The sequence below is a fragment of the Prunus avium genome, chromosome 6, assembly GCF_965620075.1.
Source record: "Prunus avium chromosome 6, drPruAviu1.hap1.1, whole genome shotgun sequence".
NCBI classification, from domain to species: domain Eukaryota; kingdom Viridiplantae; phylum Streptophyta; class Magnoliopsida; order Rosales; family Rosaceae; genus Prunus; species Prunus avium.
This window is the reverse complement of record NC_142289.1, coordinates 6,555,458-6,575,421: the sequence shown is the minus strand read 5'-3', so window position 1 is coordinate 6,575,421 and position 19,964 is coordinate 6,555,458. Positions and strand designations below refer to the sequence as shown.

Here is a 19,964-nt window from a genome sequence, read left to right as displayed (position 1 = left end):
TTAACCCTTGATTTCTTAAAACTTAAATGTCTTTTCTCTTTTCTTTTCTTTTCTTTCTTTTGTTCTTTATGCATGAATTTGATCAATACACTCAGCATTTAGAAAGTTCAAAATTTCTCGTTATGCTCTTGTGTGTACTACTGATCAAAGAACCACTATCTGAGGTGGTTGGCCAAGCAAGCACAGTACAGAATACAGATGCCGGTGTCGTACTTTGGACTGTTCATTTCATGCCTGCTTGCTGAATGTATGTCCTGGCATGCCGAGAAGGTGACAATTGACAATCAGGGTGATTAAAGGCAGAAAACACAAAAAGATTTTAGAAAGCTCATTCATAATTAAGGTGATGATTACATGAAGCCCCTTTAAATCATCCAGGTGATCAAAATCTGGCAAGGGGATAAAGGTTCATTTGTATGACAACACAATACATAGAATATTCCGTGGAGCAGTCGAACTCCTACACTATAATTGAACGTGAAATAGAAACTAAGGCTAACACATGACAGAGGTTAACATTTGTAAGTTGTGTGCTACAAAGCTTTTCCCCTCTATAATTGGGAGTTTAGGTACTTGTAAGCAGGTCCTTGTGGGTGTACTTGACCCCTCTATCGCTGTCTACAACCTGCCCATTCCCTCTCAGAATCCTGCATTTTGTTGCACAAAGGAAGCATGATCATGCACCAAAAAATTGAAGTGAAAAAACTCTAATATCAGCAACACCAGTCAGTTAACTAGCAATAAACAAGCTTCAAGAGAACAGTAATGCAGAATTGCCGTACCATCTTGCTGTTAGCAATCCTTCAACTCCTACAGGACCTCGAGCATGAATCCTGCTCGTACTTATCCCAACCTGTCAAACCAACGAACCAGTGAGAAATGAGGGGGAAAATAAAATGTTGGAATCAATGCCAGAACTATTCAGAGTCGACTTACCTCTGCACCAAGTCCAAAGCGTGCACCATCACAAAATCGTGTACTTGCATTATGAAAGATTGCAGCGCTGTCGAGGTAAATAGTATAGACATCAAGATGTGCAACATTCAGAAATTATCAGTAAACTCATTAACTTACGTGCCTTGATTATTAGAAAAATATCTTTTTAGGGGATGATTGATATGTTTTTGAATAATCAAAAGGGCAATTTGTTCTGAATTTATATACTACTTCAGTGGAAGGCAGAGTAGATGTTAGTTAATACTAATAGTTATGTGACGTTTAAGCCAATTTGTTTTCCATCTCTGGAACATTAATTGTCATCAGCCAAACCCAAACCCATATTTAAAGCCAAAATTGCTATGACATTGCTCTCAAAAGGTGGATGCAATGATATTTCTTTCCCGAGAGAAAATATGGCTTCAGCAGCAAATGATACTTCTTGTACTGTTAGCACTTTGCATGCATGAAACATGCTTACCTGTCCACTTGACTTAGGAAAGTTTCAGCAACTTCATGATCTTCTGTAACAATGCAATCAGTATGAGCACTGCAAAAGGGATTTGGGGAGGAGAGGAGAGGCAAGAAAGTTAGAGAAATCGCCAGAAAATAATCAATACAGAAACTATACGGGAAAAAAGAAAATATAAAATATAGGAAACACATATACCTTCCATGTTCATGGATGTGGTTAATCGCAGCAGTCACATCATCAACGATTTCAACTGAGCAAGCCAATGAACTGTACTCATGATGGAATGAGCTTGTCTCTGGAATATTTAACACAGTTGATGCCTTTGGTCCACCATATAACGTAACACCTGCAACCAAGGTGGCATCATGAATCCTGGTTTCTTGTACTAATTACATACCAAAAGAGAATCAAGTTGTGAGAACTAAACTTCGAACACGAATTACTATATGACTCATTTTATATATTTCGCAACACCTTGTTGAGAGATAAGGCATTAACACAGGGTCGTACCTAAACCTTGGAGTCCTGAAATTATCTGCTTAAACCCACCATCATCAGTCACCAAGTCCTTGTGTACAAGAAGTGTTTCCTGAGAAAAAGGGTGTTATGTCAAGACAGGTCAGATTTATGAAATATAATCCCGTGGTAGTTAAATAGACATGAATGGTCAGTCATAATAGCAGAAAGTGAAATTACCATCGCATTACAGGCAGCTGGATAATCCGTTTTCGCGTCCAAAACAATGCGCTTTGCCATGTCCTTATTAGCTGACTTGTCAATATAAACATGACAAATTCCATCTGTGCATCAAAAGCAGCAAATTTACTAGAAACTCTAGTTTGCAGTGGTAGAATATACATTTCCCACATTAATGCTCTTACCGGCATGACCAAGAACTGGTATCTTAGTGGACTCCTTAATTTGAGAAACGAGCTTATTGCTGCCTCTAGGAATGACAAGATCTATCACATCATCCAGCTGCAACAGAACAACTTCGTTAATATTCATCATATCAAAAAACCATAAACAGTTTTAAATTTCTGTGCGCACCTTGAGCAGATCGGGAATCTCGTCTCTTGTATTCACAAGTCCAATAAGTTTGCCACCAACATTTTCTGGGATTGCTGAGGTGATGACCTGCAAAAAGAAGAAAATAGTTAAGCTCACAGAACAAGAGCGCAAATTAGAAACACATAAAAATAGGGAAAGCAACACTCAGGATTTTATTTTATTTTTTGGCATAATAATAGAAGGCCAGAATCTAGAGTCTCAAACCTTGTGCAAGATTGCATTCGATCGCTTGGCCTCTTTCCCCCCTTTAAGCAGAAGACCGTTCCGACTTTGAATTGCTAACGAAGCTATCTATTGAATCATTTGAAAAATACTGGTCAACTGAGAAATTACCATGGGAGCACCAAAAAAAAAATCTAAACATAAGTTTGAAGGGCCATAGATTGCAAGACAAGTGAAGCTAAAAAGGAAACATGCATATACAAAGTGTTTTCTTTAATGGAAAAGGAAGTCAATACCCAAAACAAGACCGTAAAACTGCAAATTCTAATTCGGTGTTTACTTAATGGATCAGGAAAATATGTAAAATCATTTTGCTAATCATTAATGAGCAGAATGTTTAAAGATGCAGGAGTATATAATACAATGGATATTTATGTATACCTGAACAAGGGCATCAGGTCGAGACTCAAAAACAACTAAAAGAACACCCAAAGGACAGGACACTTTCTCTAAGACAAGTCCTTCTGCAAGCTGCATGGAAGAGCAGTTATGAAAAGTGTCAGGAATGAATCCCAAGGCAAAAATCGGATATTAGCAGCACTGCAAGATACTTCAAATGGGTGAAGAAAAAAAAGTTTCGTGCCCATCTTTCACACATTAAAATTCTCAACGGGTATCATAATGTATTCATTAATACTGAATCAGAAGAACTAGAAAGGTGTCCTGACCTCTGTTTTCTGTAGAACACGGCCAATGGGCTCTTCCATGTCTGCAAGCTTACGTATAGACGTTGCAAGAGCAGCAATCTGTATGTAGACACACATTAAATAAAAAATAAGGAGGTGTTCATCCAATACCAAGTGATACAGGCTTTAATTTCAACTACGCAAGTAGCAAAGTGCATGCCTTCCCAGGCTTTAGGGCCAAACGAGATATTAGGGCCTTTTCATATCCATTCTCCTGTGCAACAGCAATATCAGCTTCATTCTCAGCTATAATCTGACCTTCATTTGCCACCAAGGCATCAGCTACGTCAAGCAAAATTTTCCTCCTATCTTTAGATCCTAGAGCCTGCAATGAAAATAATTCCACACATCATCATAAATCTCTCTACTTACCACTTGCTCTATATCCAATAAATTAAACAAACCAGAGAACACAGAAGCTCTGGAGGATTACTTTAATCTCTAGCATAAATTATACCAATAGTAGCAACCTCAAGCTTCACAATTGATAAAAGAAAAGTAAAATATGAAGTTCATTACTCGAAGCTGTCTAGAAGATTCCCGCGCTGAAACAGCCAAATCACGTGCACCTTCTTCTTTAACAAGAGTCCACAAATGTGCATCTTGATGAAAGACAGTACCTATCCGGTCTCCACGAAGCACTTTTTTTATGTTGTCTGTGGCATAGCCACTATAATGAAATAGGAAACCAGTTCAGTAAGCAAGAAACTATTTTTAGTAAACTAACAAACTTTCTATAATATAATATAAGAAAGAAAAACCCTGTAACAGTTGATATATGCTCTTTATAATCCTATAAAATTCTTAGGTCAATGTGTTTATGTACATATGTATGAGAAATGGACGAGATCAGAAATTCCAATGAATTATGCCAGGAAATTGCAGGTTGTACAACAAAGAAATATCCTCTTAAATCCAAACTCTTTGTTGTGTATCAAAATAAGCACATGATGACAGACTTTACCTAGTGATAACAACAGGGATTCCACCATAAGCTGCACAAACAGCAGCGTTGACTTTAGCTGTCATACCCCCTCTGCCGACCCTTGACTTGTCTCCAAATGTTATTTCTCCATGATGTATTTCTTTGACGTATGTATGGATTAACTTTGATTTTGGGTCAGTCGGGGGACCATCATAGAGGCCCTCTACATCGCTTAGTAAAACAAGAAGGTCAGCTTTTAGTTCAAGAGCCAATAGACCTGCCAAACTGTCATTGTCCCAAAATATACCAGAAGAATCCTGCAAACAGAACTTCCAATCAGAAGCAACGGATATATATTGAACACAGGAAAATTAAGTACCCGTCTGGTAACATTTTCTATTTTTTATTTTCAGTTTTTTGTTTGAATTTAAAGAGATAGAGGGAAAATGTATATCACAGAACTGGGGGGGAGATGAGAGATGAAAGAGGTGAGGAAGAAATGAAGGAGAGTGTATAAAACTCTATGTTCAGAAAGAAAAGGAAAAAAGAACTATTCAAATTATTTTATCTACTTGTAGTGTTTATTTTATGCACCATTCTACACATACACCATCTCCTATTTCCCTCACATATATCCTCCCTCTTTTCACTATCCTCTCATTTTGTCTTCTCTATCTTTAATTAAAAACAGAAAACCAAAAACAAAAAACAAAAATCTTACCAAACGGGCCCTAAGCAGTTGATGAGATTTGTTTAGTGCTACCCCAAACAAAACGCATATCAACACAAATTTCAAATGAAAAAGTATAGGAACAAGCAGAGTTGCATACCTCATATGGAGCTTTCCTAGTACTAACAGCATCATTTTCATTGAATATAGGAACAACCCTCAGCTTCAACAATGACTTCACAGTTTCAGAAAGTTGCTTTCTGAAAGCTTCATCCCGAAAAACACTATCCGTCACCAGAAGTTGAGAAGAAGTCACATCAAGCTGCATGTTAAAGATTGCCAAATTAACATTTGCCGACGACAAAAAGTAACTGATAGAGTACTTGCAAAAGCAATAGACATACTAAAAACTGTTTAATTGATGGAGTCATCTAAATAAGACTGCAAGAAGATTATTGTCTTGCCTGGCTGAACATGGTATCATAAAGAGCCATGAGACTGCTCTGTCCGACAGCTGCACAAGCCTTTCCATCGAAGTCATTTTGTGGATTTTGGAGATCAGCGAAGCTGCGAAACAAGTATAAACTTCTTTCAGGAACTTTTATTTGGTCACTTTGATGCCGAAATAAGCACACACAACAGATAATTATTTTATGTCATTGTAAAAGAAAACAATATAAACCTGCTGTTTGCCAATCTCCTGTATCTTAGCCTTTGACGGCCAAGACCAACAGCTCCTGAAGTCACCAGAATAACCTCATAGCCCTGAGAGTTTATATCTTTGAGCTGCATGTATTTCATTCAAAATATTAGAAAGAACAATCAAATCATAGCAAAACTTGCCATATTAAAACTTAACAAAAGGGAAAATTATCCTCCTAGTTTTACAACCAATTATATACCTGCTCACAAAGAGCACCTAGTCTGCCCAAAGCTAATCTTCCATCACCACGAGTGACCACAGCTGTTCCCACCTTCAATAATCGGAACAAACAAGTAAGCAAAATGGAAATATGACAAAAGCATCTTGAATAACCAATTTCATAAAAATGGAAAAGGATGATGTTATTCAACCCAAGTTTTGTTTCTCAACTTCGGACCCAGAAAACAGAGAGACAGAGAGAGAGAGAGAGAGAGAGAGAGAGAACTTGTAATAAAAAGCTCACATACATGCTCATATTGGGTTTTAAAGGTTGCTCTGTTTTTAATACAACGGTGTCCACTGAAGCTAATAACCATCTAATAAAAAATATTAAATGCAATACACGAAGGAAGAGCGGCAGCATTATTAGAGGTATCCTGTTGCAACTAAGTTTTTCTCCTAAATCAACAGCAGCCCACAATGGTACCCAAAAAACCAACTTTATCCCATAAAATCTGGGAAAAATTCACCAAATCTGGAATTATACATTATTAGGCACTTTCCAAAATAATGTCATATCTGACCACATTTTGTTACAGTACACAAAAAGTTGATTCTTTGAATACCACTTCTACGAAAACCCATGATCCAAAGAGGAAAAAAAGATATCCAATATCTATAAAATATGAATAAAAAAGTTGAGAGGAATTAACCAAAAGAAAAGGTTCAGAATTTCCACCTGCAGTCAACAAATGCAATAATAAATACACAAGTCATATTAGCTGACATATTTAAACAATAAAAAGTAGTCTGCAAACTGGGCTCAAACACAGGTTTTCATATTTCAAATACTCTCTCTACAAACACATTGAAAAAATATAAGACCAGAAAAAGAAAAATGTGCCTGTGTAACTCAGAAGCAATATTGAAGGATGTGCAGAGAATGTATGTTATGTTTTTTTGAAGGATGTACCTTAACGACGATACGCTTGACACGATTGACAAAAGCTCTGGTAGGATCCACAGAGTCCATGTTGCCAAAGAAGACGACTTGGGATCTCAGGAAAACACAGAAAACCAGGTTCTTTTTTTTGGTTTCTTGGGTTTTTCTTGTTGGCCAATAGAGAACCAGAGGCTATATATCTATCGCACAGAGAATCAGAGAGGCAGAGAAAGAGGCTCAGAGCCCAGAGGCCAATGAAAGAATCGAAACTCGACTGAAACTATCCCATATATAAATTATAAACTCTGGCAGGAGAAAAAAAAAGAAGAAAAAACAACACAACTTAAATATGAAGAAAAAAAAAGGAATTATAAATCTTTGGGAGACAGAGAAGGAAAAAACAAAGAAAGAGAAAGAGAGAGTGAAAGTGCAAAAATAAAAAATATCGACTGGCGAGTGAAGTCTCGTACGGAAAAACGAGGACGCTGCGCCACGTAGCGTGGGATGCCTGGGGACGAACTTCTTTTACGCTGTGGGGTGAGTGGTGGTGGTGTACGTATCTGAGAGTCACGTGAAGGGTGAAGAAAGAAAGAAAGGAAAGAACGACTGGACGTCGTTTACGTGAAAGAAGTAAAGAACATCATCAACTCTGTTTTTCTACTAGTATTGAATGGTGTATATACAATTGACATTTAATTAATTTTTTTTTGTTTTTTTTTATATACCAATAATAGTTTAATATAAATAAGTTCATTTGATGATGACAAAAAACAAGACAATGGGACATTCCCATCACAAAATATCAATCCTGATTAGATAGTTTAGTTAATGCATAATTTATTAACTAGCGTAGCTAATGATGATGTATGGACATATGTAAGTTGGATATTTCAATTCAGCACGTCACGTGATGTTTCTAATCTAGATGAAGGTGTTACGGTTGTATTGCTTGATTTGTACTGAGTGGGTAATGCCACATGAACTTGTTAAGTTACATCGAAAAGTTACTCGTCCTCATGATTCTTTTCGTAATGCCGTGTGGTGTTTTCAATCTAGATGAAGGTGTTATGATCATATTGCGTGATTTGTACTGAGCAAGTAACACCATATAGACGTATTAAGTTACATCGAAAAGTTACTCCTCCTAGTGGGCCTCTTCATGAGTTAAGGCTATATAAATCTTATAGGGTGGGCCTCTTCTTGAATTAAGGTTGTATAAATCATATGTTTTAAATAATGTCACCTAAATCATATTTTAGTTCATTCTCATTGTTGATGCACAATGATTGTTTTTTGTAAATAAATATAAAATCTGAAACAGAAAAACAAATAAATATGGTAATAAGAGACGGGAAACAATTGTCGTGTACCTAGTTTTTTTTATGGATAAATTGCTTATATGGAATATTGATAATACATTACTGATATTTGTATTGACAGTTGATTTTTCCACTCCTGTCCACCTACACTCTCTTTCTTGGAAATTATATGTTCTCACTCCTCTTTTGTCTATTTACACTTTCTTGTATATTATAATAAAAAATATTTAAAAAAAAAACAAAAGGAAGATTGACAAAAGGGGAGTGTGAAAATCAGCACCTTTTATATTTATATGGAAATAAATATAAGATAAACATTTGTTGCCAAACATAATTCATACCATTTTAATCCATTTCCTTTTTGGTTTTTGCATACCATTTTAAATCCATTTCCTTTTTGGTTTTCTTACCATTTTAAATCCATTTCAAGTACATTGTACCTATATAATTATTTGAACCAATTAAGTCTTACTGCTATAAATCTAAATTCACTGTTACTATTCTTTCACATACATCTTGATTGTTTATTCGAATTTAAGACTACTTCGTTGTTATCCTAATTCAAAATCGCTCGACTATAATTTCATGAGAAAATTCATGGTTTTGAATCTTTTTATTATGCTTAATATAAAACTTATAAGTGATGAATGATGATGGTGAGGTATGAAGCCTACGCTTTTTTTTTTGGTTCTGATACACTCATTTTAAGATGGCCTAAACTATAAAAACTGTTTGAACGGTCATGTTTTTTTGTGTTGATGACCTTAAAAGTTTATCATTTTATGATCTTATTTAAGCAAGTTTTAACATAAATATTAAATCTAAACTCTAAATTCGAAACGTCTTATCCTAAGCTTGAAGATGATGTCTTTTTTTAACAGGAGTATAAAATCAATCTGGATAAGAATATCCGAAGGCAAGGAAAGCTAAAGTTAGATTGCCTGGGGCTTTTGATATTTTTTTGTTTCAATTTTTAATTTTTTGGTTTAACATCGTGGAACCCACTTCAATGCATGGATTTTGGATTATTAGATTACAAGAATTTAATCATTAATTCTTATTTGTCATCAAATGTAGAACGGTCAAGTAGCAAACAAGACGTGGAACCCAACTCAACAGTAAGCCCGAGCACTCATCATCCGACATCGATGCGACCTCTCAAGCTTGAAAATGAGTTAAATTATATAAACTAAAAATGTAATTTGATACATTTTATTTTGTTATCATTTTTTGTACCAATGTCCACTGGCGGACATAGAAATTTTTTAGCGGAGGTGCAATATTGACTAAGTATGAAAAATGGTTTTTCGGAATAATCATTTTCTCAAGATAATTTTTGGCGGCTTTTGTTCCTTACACATCAAATAAGAAAACTTGATTTTATGAGATTTTAGTATGAAGTATATATTGACTTAATGAGCCATCATTTTTAGCCTAAATTGTATTTTGCACTAAAACCGAATTTTCATATTTTGATTTTGTGGGAATTTGATTTTCTAGTATTTTTATTTGAATCCAAATGGGGGATACTTCCTTATTTACATTGTAAACTTAAGTAAATAGAGTAATATAAAAATAAATAAAAGTAAAAGGACAAAGACATTTACTTAAATATTGAAGATGGAAATAAGGTAATTTGTACACCAGTTGAGCAAATGAGCAATTTCAAGCACCTACAATGGTTTTTCCGGCGAGTTGAGGTGCAGCTATACCTCCTTGCGCCTTAGTAGGTCCGCCTCTGCCCATGTCATTTGAAAATGAATCATAAAACAATCATTGTAGTTCAGTCGTTTTCCCCAAACGAAAACGACAATTATTAATATTGATGTAATATGATCGATCTCTCTCTTTTTGTGCGGATTATCATACACATATGTGACAAACGTTCCTCCTTTAATTTTATTTATAATAAATTTCAATCTAAATTAATCTAAGTTCAAATAGGGTCTAACTTCAGAGAAATTATTATAAATTAATCTAATATACAGAAAGAATGAGTCAAACTTGAGTGTAAACGGGTGACTTCAAATCTGATTCATGTTTGCAAAGTATGATAATTTTTTGAAGACAAAAAAGAAAGTAGGATCTTAATAAGTCAAATATTTAACATATTTTATTTTGTAGGATAAAGCATGGCTGAAAAGAATAGTTAGGAGTGAGGACGAGGAGAACGACATTCACTATAGCCAAACCAAAGTGATCCAACTCATACTCCTAATTACTAAACGACAAATACGTCGAAATCTTTGCATGTTCCATTGCATATCATCACATGCAGCCCAGAGAAAAACGCATGTCGTTTCTTCCTTTCCAGGGTCCAAACACTTGGCCAAAAGCCTATGGGCCTTATTTGGGCCACCGGGCAAAACAAAACACCCCCAAAGGCCCATGGCCCAACTGCACGCGTTTCTTCATCTTTTCTTTCGTTCCCAATCTACCCCCCAACTAATTTTGGTCATTTTGGAGAGCGTTGAGTCCTTTCAGGCCTCTACCACCTCAACCAACAAACTAAATCCAATCCATGGCGACGTGCCGTATAAAATTCACTCTCCGGTGCCCTTCTTCTGATTCGCAGCGTTTTGGGTCCACTTGTCGCCTCCCAAACCCTAGCTCCCCTCTCCTACTTAATCTTACCCCCGCCTCCTCTTCCAACCCCAAAAAGGTAACGTCATTTCGCTGCGAATAGAAGTTTAATAATGAATCCCCCAACTTTTTTGTTTTATCGGTATTTAAAGCATTGAAATCAGGCGTTTTGGTGCCTCGCAGGTCTCGTGTTCCAGTGCGAGGCGGCGTAGCTTTGGCACTGTGAGGGCTCACATGGCCACTGAGGAGAAACCGGTTTCCGAGGACAGAATGCTTGTGAGCTCACTGTTTACTCTTTACCCTTATGCTCTGTTTGGTTACTGATTATCAAATTCCATCGATTTTTTTTGGATTTTAGGCTGAATTTTAAGAGCTCAGAGTAGATAATGCTGTCAGAATTAGCTTTTTATTTTGAAATGATGTGCTGAATTGATAGGGCTGATTGGATTTTTCCAGGTATTCGTGCCGCCGCACCCGTTGATCAAGCATTGGGTTTCAGTTTTGAGAAATGAGCAAACCCCTTGTCCCATTTTTCGTAAGTAACAATTAGGACATTGCCTTTTTCGGTTCTATGTAATATGTAAGGTTGATTGATAATTGGTTAGATTGGTGAAAAATCTACTCTTTTTATTAAACAATGGTTCTGTTTTACTTTTTGAGCTTGTAAATAGTTAATCTTTATTGCTTTGCTGCACCGGAATTCATATGTTGTAGGAAATGCCATGGCTGAGTTGGGGAGGCTTCTTATATATGAAGCTTCAAGAGATTGGCTGGTTAGTTGTCATATTTTACACTCTTTATTATGAGGATTGCATTCTATTTCAGTTATATAAGGCAGTTTTGCTTCTTTTATTTTTTTCCTATCTCAGCCTACGGTCACAGGAGAAATCCAATCACCGCTTGGTGTCGCATCAGTTGAATTCGTAGATCCAAGGGAACCTATTTCGGTTAGTTCTCAGTATTGAATTCTTCTTTTAAGAAAATGTTATCCCCTACACAGATAACTAGTGATATTCTATATACGTGTATGATTCAGTAGAGTTTTGCAGGCGAGTATCAATTGATGTCTTATTCTTTTAGTTTTGCAGGTTGTTCCAATTTTAAGAGCTGGTCTAGCTTTGGTGGAACATGCGTCGTCAATCTTGCCAGCAACAAGAACGTACCATCTTGGTAAGAAAGGTTCTTGCATAGATCACACATGCAGTTGAAATAGAAAAGAAAGAGATTTGGTGTGTCTATAGACACCTTGTTACTAAGTTGATATCCATGAATGACTACAAGAAATTCTGGTCATGAAGTTAAAGTGAATATTTTTCGAATTTCATGAGACGTATCTCCATTACTTAAATTAACAACTTTGGTCAAATTGATTTTGGATTAGTCCCTTCGTGTTCTCTTTGTAATTGAACACTTTATTAGCTCATCTCTTTATATTTGTTCTACAAATGTAGGGATAGCCAGAAATGAGGAGACACTTCAACCAACAGTATATCTGAACAAGTAAGTATTCCTTATCTAACTGACAAAATCATTCTTAAAAGTTTGTTTAACACTTTGAACAATTTCTCATCACTTCTATTTAAGTGTCCAAGAAACTCTGTTTTTACCTTTTTCTTGGAGTTAGTTCCCAGATCTCTGTGTAATTAGTGGCCATTTACTAAGTAACTAAATAATAGCATCTCAAACTCTTTGATGGAATATGAATGGTTGAGAGGCATACAACTCCTTTGGAAATTTCAATTGTACGTATCTAATCTAAGGGCTGAAATGTTATTACCGAAGCTCTTATAAAAAAAAATTGTTCTTCCTTGGTTACTTATCTTGCAAATCTTTTGATATACTTGTAGGTTACCTGACAAATTTCCTGAAGGGTCACGAGTATTTTTGGTTGATCCTATGCTAGCAACAGGTATGAATAAAAATGTTGGTATCTGATTTTATTTAAATTTAAGGTTAGTGAACTTCTTCATCTATATGTTGTGTTTTTTGATTGCATGATGAGCACAAACTTGCAGTTTGCCATAACCCGTAAATCTTATCTAGGCACAAGTTAATCCTAGTTCTATTTGTTTTTCTCATTTTCTTTCTTTATATTCAATTTTAGGTGGCACTATAGTGGCAGCTGTGAACCTATTAAAGGACCACGGGGTTGACAACAAGCAAATTAAAGTGGTAAGTATTTCAGAGGTCTCCTTTGAAACTTTGTGCCTAAATTTATGTATAGGTGTAAACATGTTTTGCTAAACCAGCGTAATGATCTTTTGGCAAACTAGTGTATTGAAGTTTTATGTAGAAGCAGTTGATGAAATGTTATGAAGTTAGTTCAATTTTAAACCCACGTCCAGTGAGATAAGAGGGTGCTGAAGGCGGTTGATTAGAAAGAGTAATATCATTCCATTTTGTTGGTCCATACCTAACCAAGATAATCTACCATATCACAGATATCTGCTGTTGCTGCCCCTCCAGCCCTGCAAAAGCTGAGCGAGAAGTTTCCAGGGTAATGATATTATCAATCAATTATTACGGTTTGGAATGAAGCACAGCATTAACTCTCTTTTTGTAATTTCACAGGCTTCATGTATACTCTGGCATCATTGATCCTATTGTAAATGAAAAAGGGTAAGTACCTCCCATTGATGAGATGTGGCCACTGCTCAATAGCTAATGCTATGAATGCTGCAAACCAGTTTAATACTTATCGTTTCATGCTTACACTGATTTCAGGTTCATAATCCCTGGACTGGGTGATGCTGGAGACCGCAGCTTCGGTACATAAAGTCATTACTCAAGTACGCTGGTGTCTGATTTTTAGTTCTTACTCCTGCAATTTTGGAATATTGAGCCTATTAATAGGAAAGATTTCTGAGAATCATTGTTTTATTAGAGGAAGTTAAACTTGATTCATTTGGCAAAATATGGTATTGAAGAAATAGGAACCAAAATGTGTCCCCCATGGATTTTGTATCAACCGTTCTAATTTTTCTTGAACATAATTAAATCTGGCTTTGGAGATTCCATGACAGTGTGTGATAGGAATTGATTTCTATTAGCCAAATGACTTCAAAATTCAGTCATAGCCAAGCTGATTGATGACAATTGTTGAATCAATATAAAAGATAAAATAAAAAGAGTTAGGGCGCTCCCGAGAGTTTTAGCTTTTAACAAAGCCGACAACCGGAAGTTAAAAGAACAGAAATACAATAAACAAGCACAGACAGATCGACTTATGCTACCTAACTAAGTTCTTACATTGTTGCATAAGATCATAGACTTGCTTTAAGCGCGCTGTCATACTCCTCCGCCATTACCACCTCCTTCACCTCCTCCGCTGACTGCCGAATCACAAACTCCACAGAGCAAACGGCAGGCATAAGATGCAGGGCGGCAACAAGACACATTGAGCCTGTGATTTACCACGTTTCCGTATCTTTCTACTATCTATCTATTGGAACTGGATGTGCCCAAATAAGCTCCCAGAGCTTCCCTTTTATGGTCAAGACTTATTAAAACCACTAATGAAAATAATATTTCTGATCGTGGTCGTACGCGTGGCCATTTTGTCTTTATAACTCTCCATGATGCATGCATGCCTAGTTTGTGAATATTAATATTAATGTTGGTTTTCACGCCACACAGCTTTATGACCCCGTGGATTAATTCCTTATTCATATATCAAGTTGCAGGTAAGATCTATTGTGAAATTCATTCAACTTAAGGAAAGTGTAAGAGAGATACTAAAAGAAGAGAATGCGAGGAATGAGATTAGAACAAAACTATTGCCAGCAGTTGAGTGAGACTATTGGATCAAAATAATTTGTCAACTACTTCCAAATATTGATCCAAACGGCTAAAATCAACAATGCCCAATGCCGATAGCAGACGAAGTTCCAAGTCCCGTAATTCCAGTGTCTGACAAAGCAAGTTGTTCAGGTGCTAATAAGCTTCAATCCCCAATTGTATCGCATCAAGATGATAACTTTGATCCACTTGAACCCCAGGAAGATGTGAAGGTAATACTGGAACTGATCACGATTCATGAATGTGTTATACTAGCTATCTTATATATCTAAACTCTATTGCTCAAAACAGAAACAAGGCAAGTGCTTGGCCCTTGATGAGGGAATCCCAACAGATTACTCAAAGATAGAAATGCCGCATTCTCTAAAAGTCCTATGTCGATATGCGGAGAACACACTCAAAGCTTATGGGAAAACGATTAGATTTCAAATTGAAGAGGAACTATTTGGTTTTTCTTGCGAAACCTTCATCTTGCATGAAGATATTTTGCAGCTTGGCGCCATGCAAGAAATTGGTGCCACTGTTATAGCTATACACATGAGGTAATAACAAACAAAATTATATAATTAGTTCATTTTACAATTCAGATTCTTTACACAGCAAACACTTACTGGATTTCGTATTTAGGTACTTATATGAGTTGTTGAAAAATGGAAATATGGTAACGATGGTTGGACTAGTTGACCCTGCTCAAGTAAGCACTAACTCTGGACCATACTCTCATAGATCACATTACTTAGCAAATCAGTTTTAAAACGCAAATCCTAACCAAATTTTCTTGGTGCCTTACAATGCCGGGTGAGTCCCATAATTCTTTGTAATTAGGCAGTCGTTCAAAACATGATTAACTTCTCCAATGAGCAAACCCCTAACCTCATTGATGTTATTTTGTATAGAAATCATTGGGTCTAGATAATTGTGAAACCGAGAAAAGAGACTGTGTATTATATGGATTCACTATCACAACGTGTCAATGATAAAGATTGCAAAAATATAGTGAACACGTAAGTTGGTTAACTACATTGTAATGTATGTTCATATGTTAAAATATATTGCAATAACACCTTTTTGTCTTGAAATAGTGCGATCAAAGTATTCAATGCCCAAAATAGCAAACAAGGGCGTAAAGTACCCATTTGGAAAGTTTTGGAGGTATAATTTTTTGAATTTTCTATGTTCTGCCACTTGAATTTTCTCAAACACGGCATGCCTAGAATTTTCTGTCCAATGTTTTATACAGGGCACTCCAAGGCAACCAACAAATGTAGAATGTGGCTATTATGTAATGTGTTTCATGAGAGACATAGTTACGAATCCAAGCTTAGAGTTTGCACAAAAGGTAAAAGTCTAAAGATCAATTCACATGCATTTATATTATCCAGCTTGTTTGAATAATTAATATTTGGGTCTCTTTTGCAGTGGGATAAGAGCAATAAAAACTCATCATATACCCAAGAACAAATTGATGAAGTTCGAAAGGAATGGGCAGAATATGTCATATGTCGTAGCTCTTATCTATCTAATTACAGTTTAAGGTTTTAGATTGTTATGAATGGATGTGAAATTTTGCATGTTATGATAATATACAGAATAGTAGATTGGTATGAATGGATGTGAAATTTTGTATGTTGTGATAATGTACAGAATATGCATGTTGTGGTAATGCTCATAATGAATGTGAAATTTGTACGTTGCGGTTTGTTATGAAATAGCAGATTGGTAATGTTCAGAATATGCAGGTTTTGGACATAGCAGGTTCGGTATTAAAAAAAATTGGGTTTAAGGTATAAAACACGATGGTATATTTTTCACATAGAGAAAAATAAAAAACCGACGTCTAAAATTATATCCAACGTCGTTTCTTTTGAAAACCGTCATACGCTGAACACCATATACAACCTTTAAGCACAATTAAAAACGACTTTATTTATTTATTAATAAATCCGCCATTTGATAATAAAAAAACATGACGCATTCTTCATAAAACTGACATTTTAATTGTCATAAGATTACGGTTATTTTAAAAAATCGATGTTTTACTAATAAACCAAGGTTATTATATAAAAACAGTAGTGTGATTCTTTTATCATAACGGTTATTATATAAAAAGCGATATGTGATATATTAAACCACGACTGTTATTAGTCAAATGACTTCAAAATTCAGTTAGAGCCAACCTGATTGACGACAATTGTTGAATCAATATAAAAGATGTCATACTAAAAAGAACAGAAATACAATAAATGAGCACAGACGGATCAACTTAATTATGCCACCAAGCTAAGTTGTTTACATTGTTGCATAAGATCTGAGACATGCTTTCGGCGTGCATTGTCATGCTCCTCCTCCGCCGCCAGTACCACCTCCTTCAACTCCTCCTCTGCCACTATCACCTCCACCGCCGCTGAGCGCCAAGTCATGACAAAGTCCACAGAGCAAACGGCAAGCACAAGATGCAGCAACAAGCCAAACTAAGCCTATGATTTTCCACGTTTCCATCTTCTTCTACTGGATTTGGCTTTATGATTGGATTTGGATAGTAGAATTTAAAAATAAAAAAAAAGGAAAATACTCTTTCATAAACAATAATTAACTCGAATCTCCAAATAAATAAATAAATTTAAAAAATAGAATTAACTTGGGGAGTTTTTTTAACCAATCCTAGAGAAGGACCTAGAATAATATAGTGGAGAGATGCCAGAACAAATATCCAAGCCTTACAAACGAGCCAAAAGCTAAACAAGGACAAAACTGGGGCTTCTTAGATCTAGATCCAAAATGATTAGCTGTCATTGAGTTTAGTCCTCGCGTTTTTGGTTTTAGATGTAGGTCCTTTGACATTTATTACTTTTTTTTGTTGTGTCGATTTTACCCTTTGAGGTAAATAAGGAAAACACATTGAAAATCTAAATCTAATGCATTATTTCCTTGCAATTGAATTTCATAATTTAAATTTTGAATTTTTTCCTTGATTATTTTCCTAATATATGGATAAAATAAAGATCCACATATTATACTAATCAATCATACAAGCACCCACATTAAATTATGTACCTAACATACAGGTAAATATTGTTATTATTAGCAACGAAAATACTTAGTGATAATGTCACGACCCGATTCGAAAATAATGAATATTCTCGAATCATGGTGTGAGTCATACCATAGTCATAAGAATAAATTCCTACAATCATGATATGATAAGAAATTGAGCCACAAATAATACAAATTTACTTAACACAAAATCAGAGTCGCAGTAGCTTATAGTTAACTACACACTAAGATCTTTAACAAACGGTTGACTACTTACAAATATTAATTACACAAATCAACAATAAAAGCCCAGCAGTTTAGTTGAACCCGCTTCCTCAAACTTCTTCTTTAATCCTGCACAATCTATTAGGGTATGAGCATTCTAATGCCCAATAGAGTACCGTCAAACCCCTCAAAGTCAACTATCACAGTTAATCAAAGTGTCATGCATCAAACAACACAAGATATATACAAATCATGCAATCATACCAGATAGATAAATTTGCATATGCGGTGATACCATGAACTCACTCCCTTCTAATCCCACTAATTCATATCCTAGGGCAACAAGCCTGCATGTCCCATACCATGCGTTTTACCACTGTGGCTCCGAATACCCTAAAACATGAACTAGCGCCCATCCGTCCCTTAACCCATTTTTCTTTTGTTTACGAATTTCTCAACTTTCACTTTTCATTAGAGACCCTGCTCCCATCACCTCATATTCAAGCTCTGCTCCCGTCACCTGAATATATTCCACATTTTATTCAGATATATCTAAAGCCTTCTCCCATCCCTTAGATATATCTCAAACGACACACACACACACTCCAAACACCACTGTATTTTTTATGCATATGTAGTGCAGCGCAAACATCATTTATCTCTGCAGAATAATAATATAGATAATAACAATAATATTCCAGGCTTGATCACATGCATAATAATATTCACCAAACATCAAATAATATCCACGGAAAAACATCAATAATAATATTCACATAACATCAAATAGTATTCATTGAGCAAGACAACAATAATATTCATATTTATAGTACTATATATAATCACCAAGATTAAAAGTGACATAGCCCAATTATCGGGAAATCAGGAAACCCTACCTCAAGTCCAGCTAGCTTAACCTTGTGCAGTTTCGTCCTTGAAAGTACGCAGAGTAGAACACCTAGTTAAGATAATTTACTGATTAAAATTCATTGGAAATAAGGAAACAAAGTTGAGTGTCCTACTAGAGCACGAAGACCTAAAATCCCAAAAAATACACTTGACAAGTTGTTTGACCCGATTGTTACTCCCTTAACCTCACATCCAAGCAAGCATAGAACCAAGCGTTAAGAAAAAACTAATCTATTCCCCTCCTATAATAGTTCTACTCGTTAGGATGTTTAAAATCAGGTGGTTCGGCTCTAGACTCATAAAGAAAGTTTAAAAACATCAATTTAAAACTAAAATTTCAGTTTTTCTAAACATTTGGGTTGGAACACGTTAACTTTGAAAATTCACTAAATATTGAGTTCAAATCAAAATAATGTAAAACTTTCCAAATCACAACTAGACATGGAAACATTCAAGATGTCAAAATTTGATAAAAATTAGGGTTAAGGAAGCATGTCAAAATAGAAACCAAAACAGACTAGGCTGCATAACATTCTTTTTTTCAGGTTTGTACACTTTATTTTGAAAAATCACCAAAATTACAATTTACAACCAAACTGGATAAAACTTTCCAGATCTGAAGAAAATACGAGAAAGTAAAACATACTAAAATTTCATGAAAATCCAAGTTTAGAAAGTTTTCAAACACTTACTTCAAAACAGGTATGCAGCAGAATCAAAACAATTCCAGCAAGATAGTCTCTACTTTGAAATTTCACAAAAATCAATTTAAATTCAAATGGCACAAAACCAACTTTGAAATAACCCTTGAGATATTCATTTTGATGTAACAAAACCCCAAAATGAAATTGGAACAAAAATCACATTGAAATAATCTAGAACTTCACAAAAACACACTTCGAAAGATATATATATATACTTGAGGCATTCCAACCACACTTGGTTTAAAACTAGTACTCAAAAAGACAATAAAAAGATGAGCTTCAAGCCTTCAAAGAATCATTTACTTGAGATGATAGTGGCTAATTGGAGCAATTGAATGATAAGAAACAAGCCATTTGAGAGAAAGTACACATATCTAAAACAAGAGATTCAACATAATCAATTGAACAAGTTTTGTTCATACCAATTTTTAGAGAGTTATAATGATTGCATTTGGATGATCTTTGGATATGTTATAAAGAGGAGAATTTGGAGTAACTATCATGAAGAAACCGTAGTGTTTTGAGCTTTTGATATGAGTGTTTTGGACTGAAAACGAGGAAAGGAACTAAGGTTGAAAACTATAAACAAGTTCCACTCTAAAC

General features: G+C 35.4%; 3 protein-coding genes across 4 annotated transcripts; 2 read left to right on the top strand and 1 right to left on the bottom strand.

The window, feature by feature from the left end:
• Positions 1-317: 317 nt before the first annotated feature.
• Positions 318-7,177, bottom strand: LOC110763226 (delta-1-pyrroline-5-carboxylate synthase-like). Of its 2 annotated transcripts, none has more exons than XM_088255029.1 (20): positions 6,821-7,177; positions 5,888-5,959; positions 5,668-5,771; positions 5,450-5,552; positions 5,146-5,307; positions 4,355-4,644; positions 3,910-4,060; positions 3,551-3,715; positions 3,373-3,450; positions 3,086-3,175; positions 2,687-2,773; positions 2,462-2,548; positions 2,293-2,389; positions 2,108-2,211; positions 1,922-2,000; positions 1,607-1,757; positions 1,418-1,486; positions 937-1,003; positions 783-853; positions 318-647 (listed from the first exon to the last, which is right to left on the bottom strand). In XM_088255029.1, exons 1-20 carry the CDS (start codon positions 6,878-6,880, stop codon positions 566-568), a joined length of 2,169 nt encoding a protein of 722 aa, XP_088111155.1. In that variant the 5' UTR covers positions 6,881-7,177; the 3' UTR covers positions 318-565. The 2 variants fall into 2 exon arrangements, with proteins under 2 accessions (XP_088111155.1, XP_088111156.1); XM_088255030.1 differs by having other exon boundaries at positions 4,355-4,632; positions 6,821-7,176.
• A 3,378-nt stretch (positions 7,178-10,555) lies between these two features.
• UPP (uracil phosphoribosyltransferase) lies at positions 10,556-13,707 on the top strand. Its single transcript, XM_021973896.2, has 12 exons — positions 10,556-10,771; positions 10,876-10,968; positions 11,149-11,227; positions 11,407-11,465; positions 11,562-11,639; positions 11,781-11,862; positions 12,144-12,192; positions 12,540-12,601; positions 12,797-12,864; positions 13,134-13,189; positions 13,264-13,311; positions 13,417-13,707. Exons 1-12 carry the CDS (start codon positions 10,631-10,633, stop codon positions 13,466-13,468), a joined length of 867 nt encoding a protein of 288 aa, XP_021829588.2. The 5' UTR covers positions 10,556-10,630; the 3' UTR covers positions 13,469-13,707.
• Positions 13,708-13,816: 109 nt separating this feature from the next.
• LOC148293553 (uncharacterized) lies at positions 13,817-16,094 on the top strand. The gene is made up of 7 exons (XM_088254518.1): positions 13,817-14,702; positions 14,782-15,032; positions 15,118-15,184; positions 15,387-15,466; positions 15,573-15,642; positions 15,731-15,829; positions 15,910-16,094. Exons 1-7 carry the CDS (start codon positions 14,559-14,561, stop codon positions 16,030-16,032), a joined length of 834 nt encoding a protein of 277 aa, XP_088110644.1. The 5' UTR covers positions 13,817-14,558; the 3' UTR covers positions 16,033-16,094.
• The last annotated feature ends 3,870 nt before the right edge of the window (positions 16,095-19,964 follow it).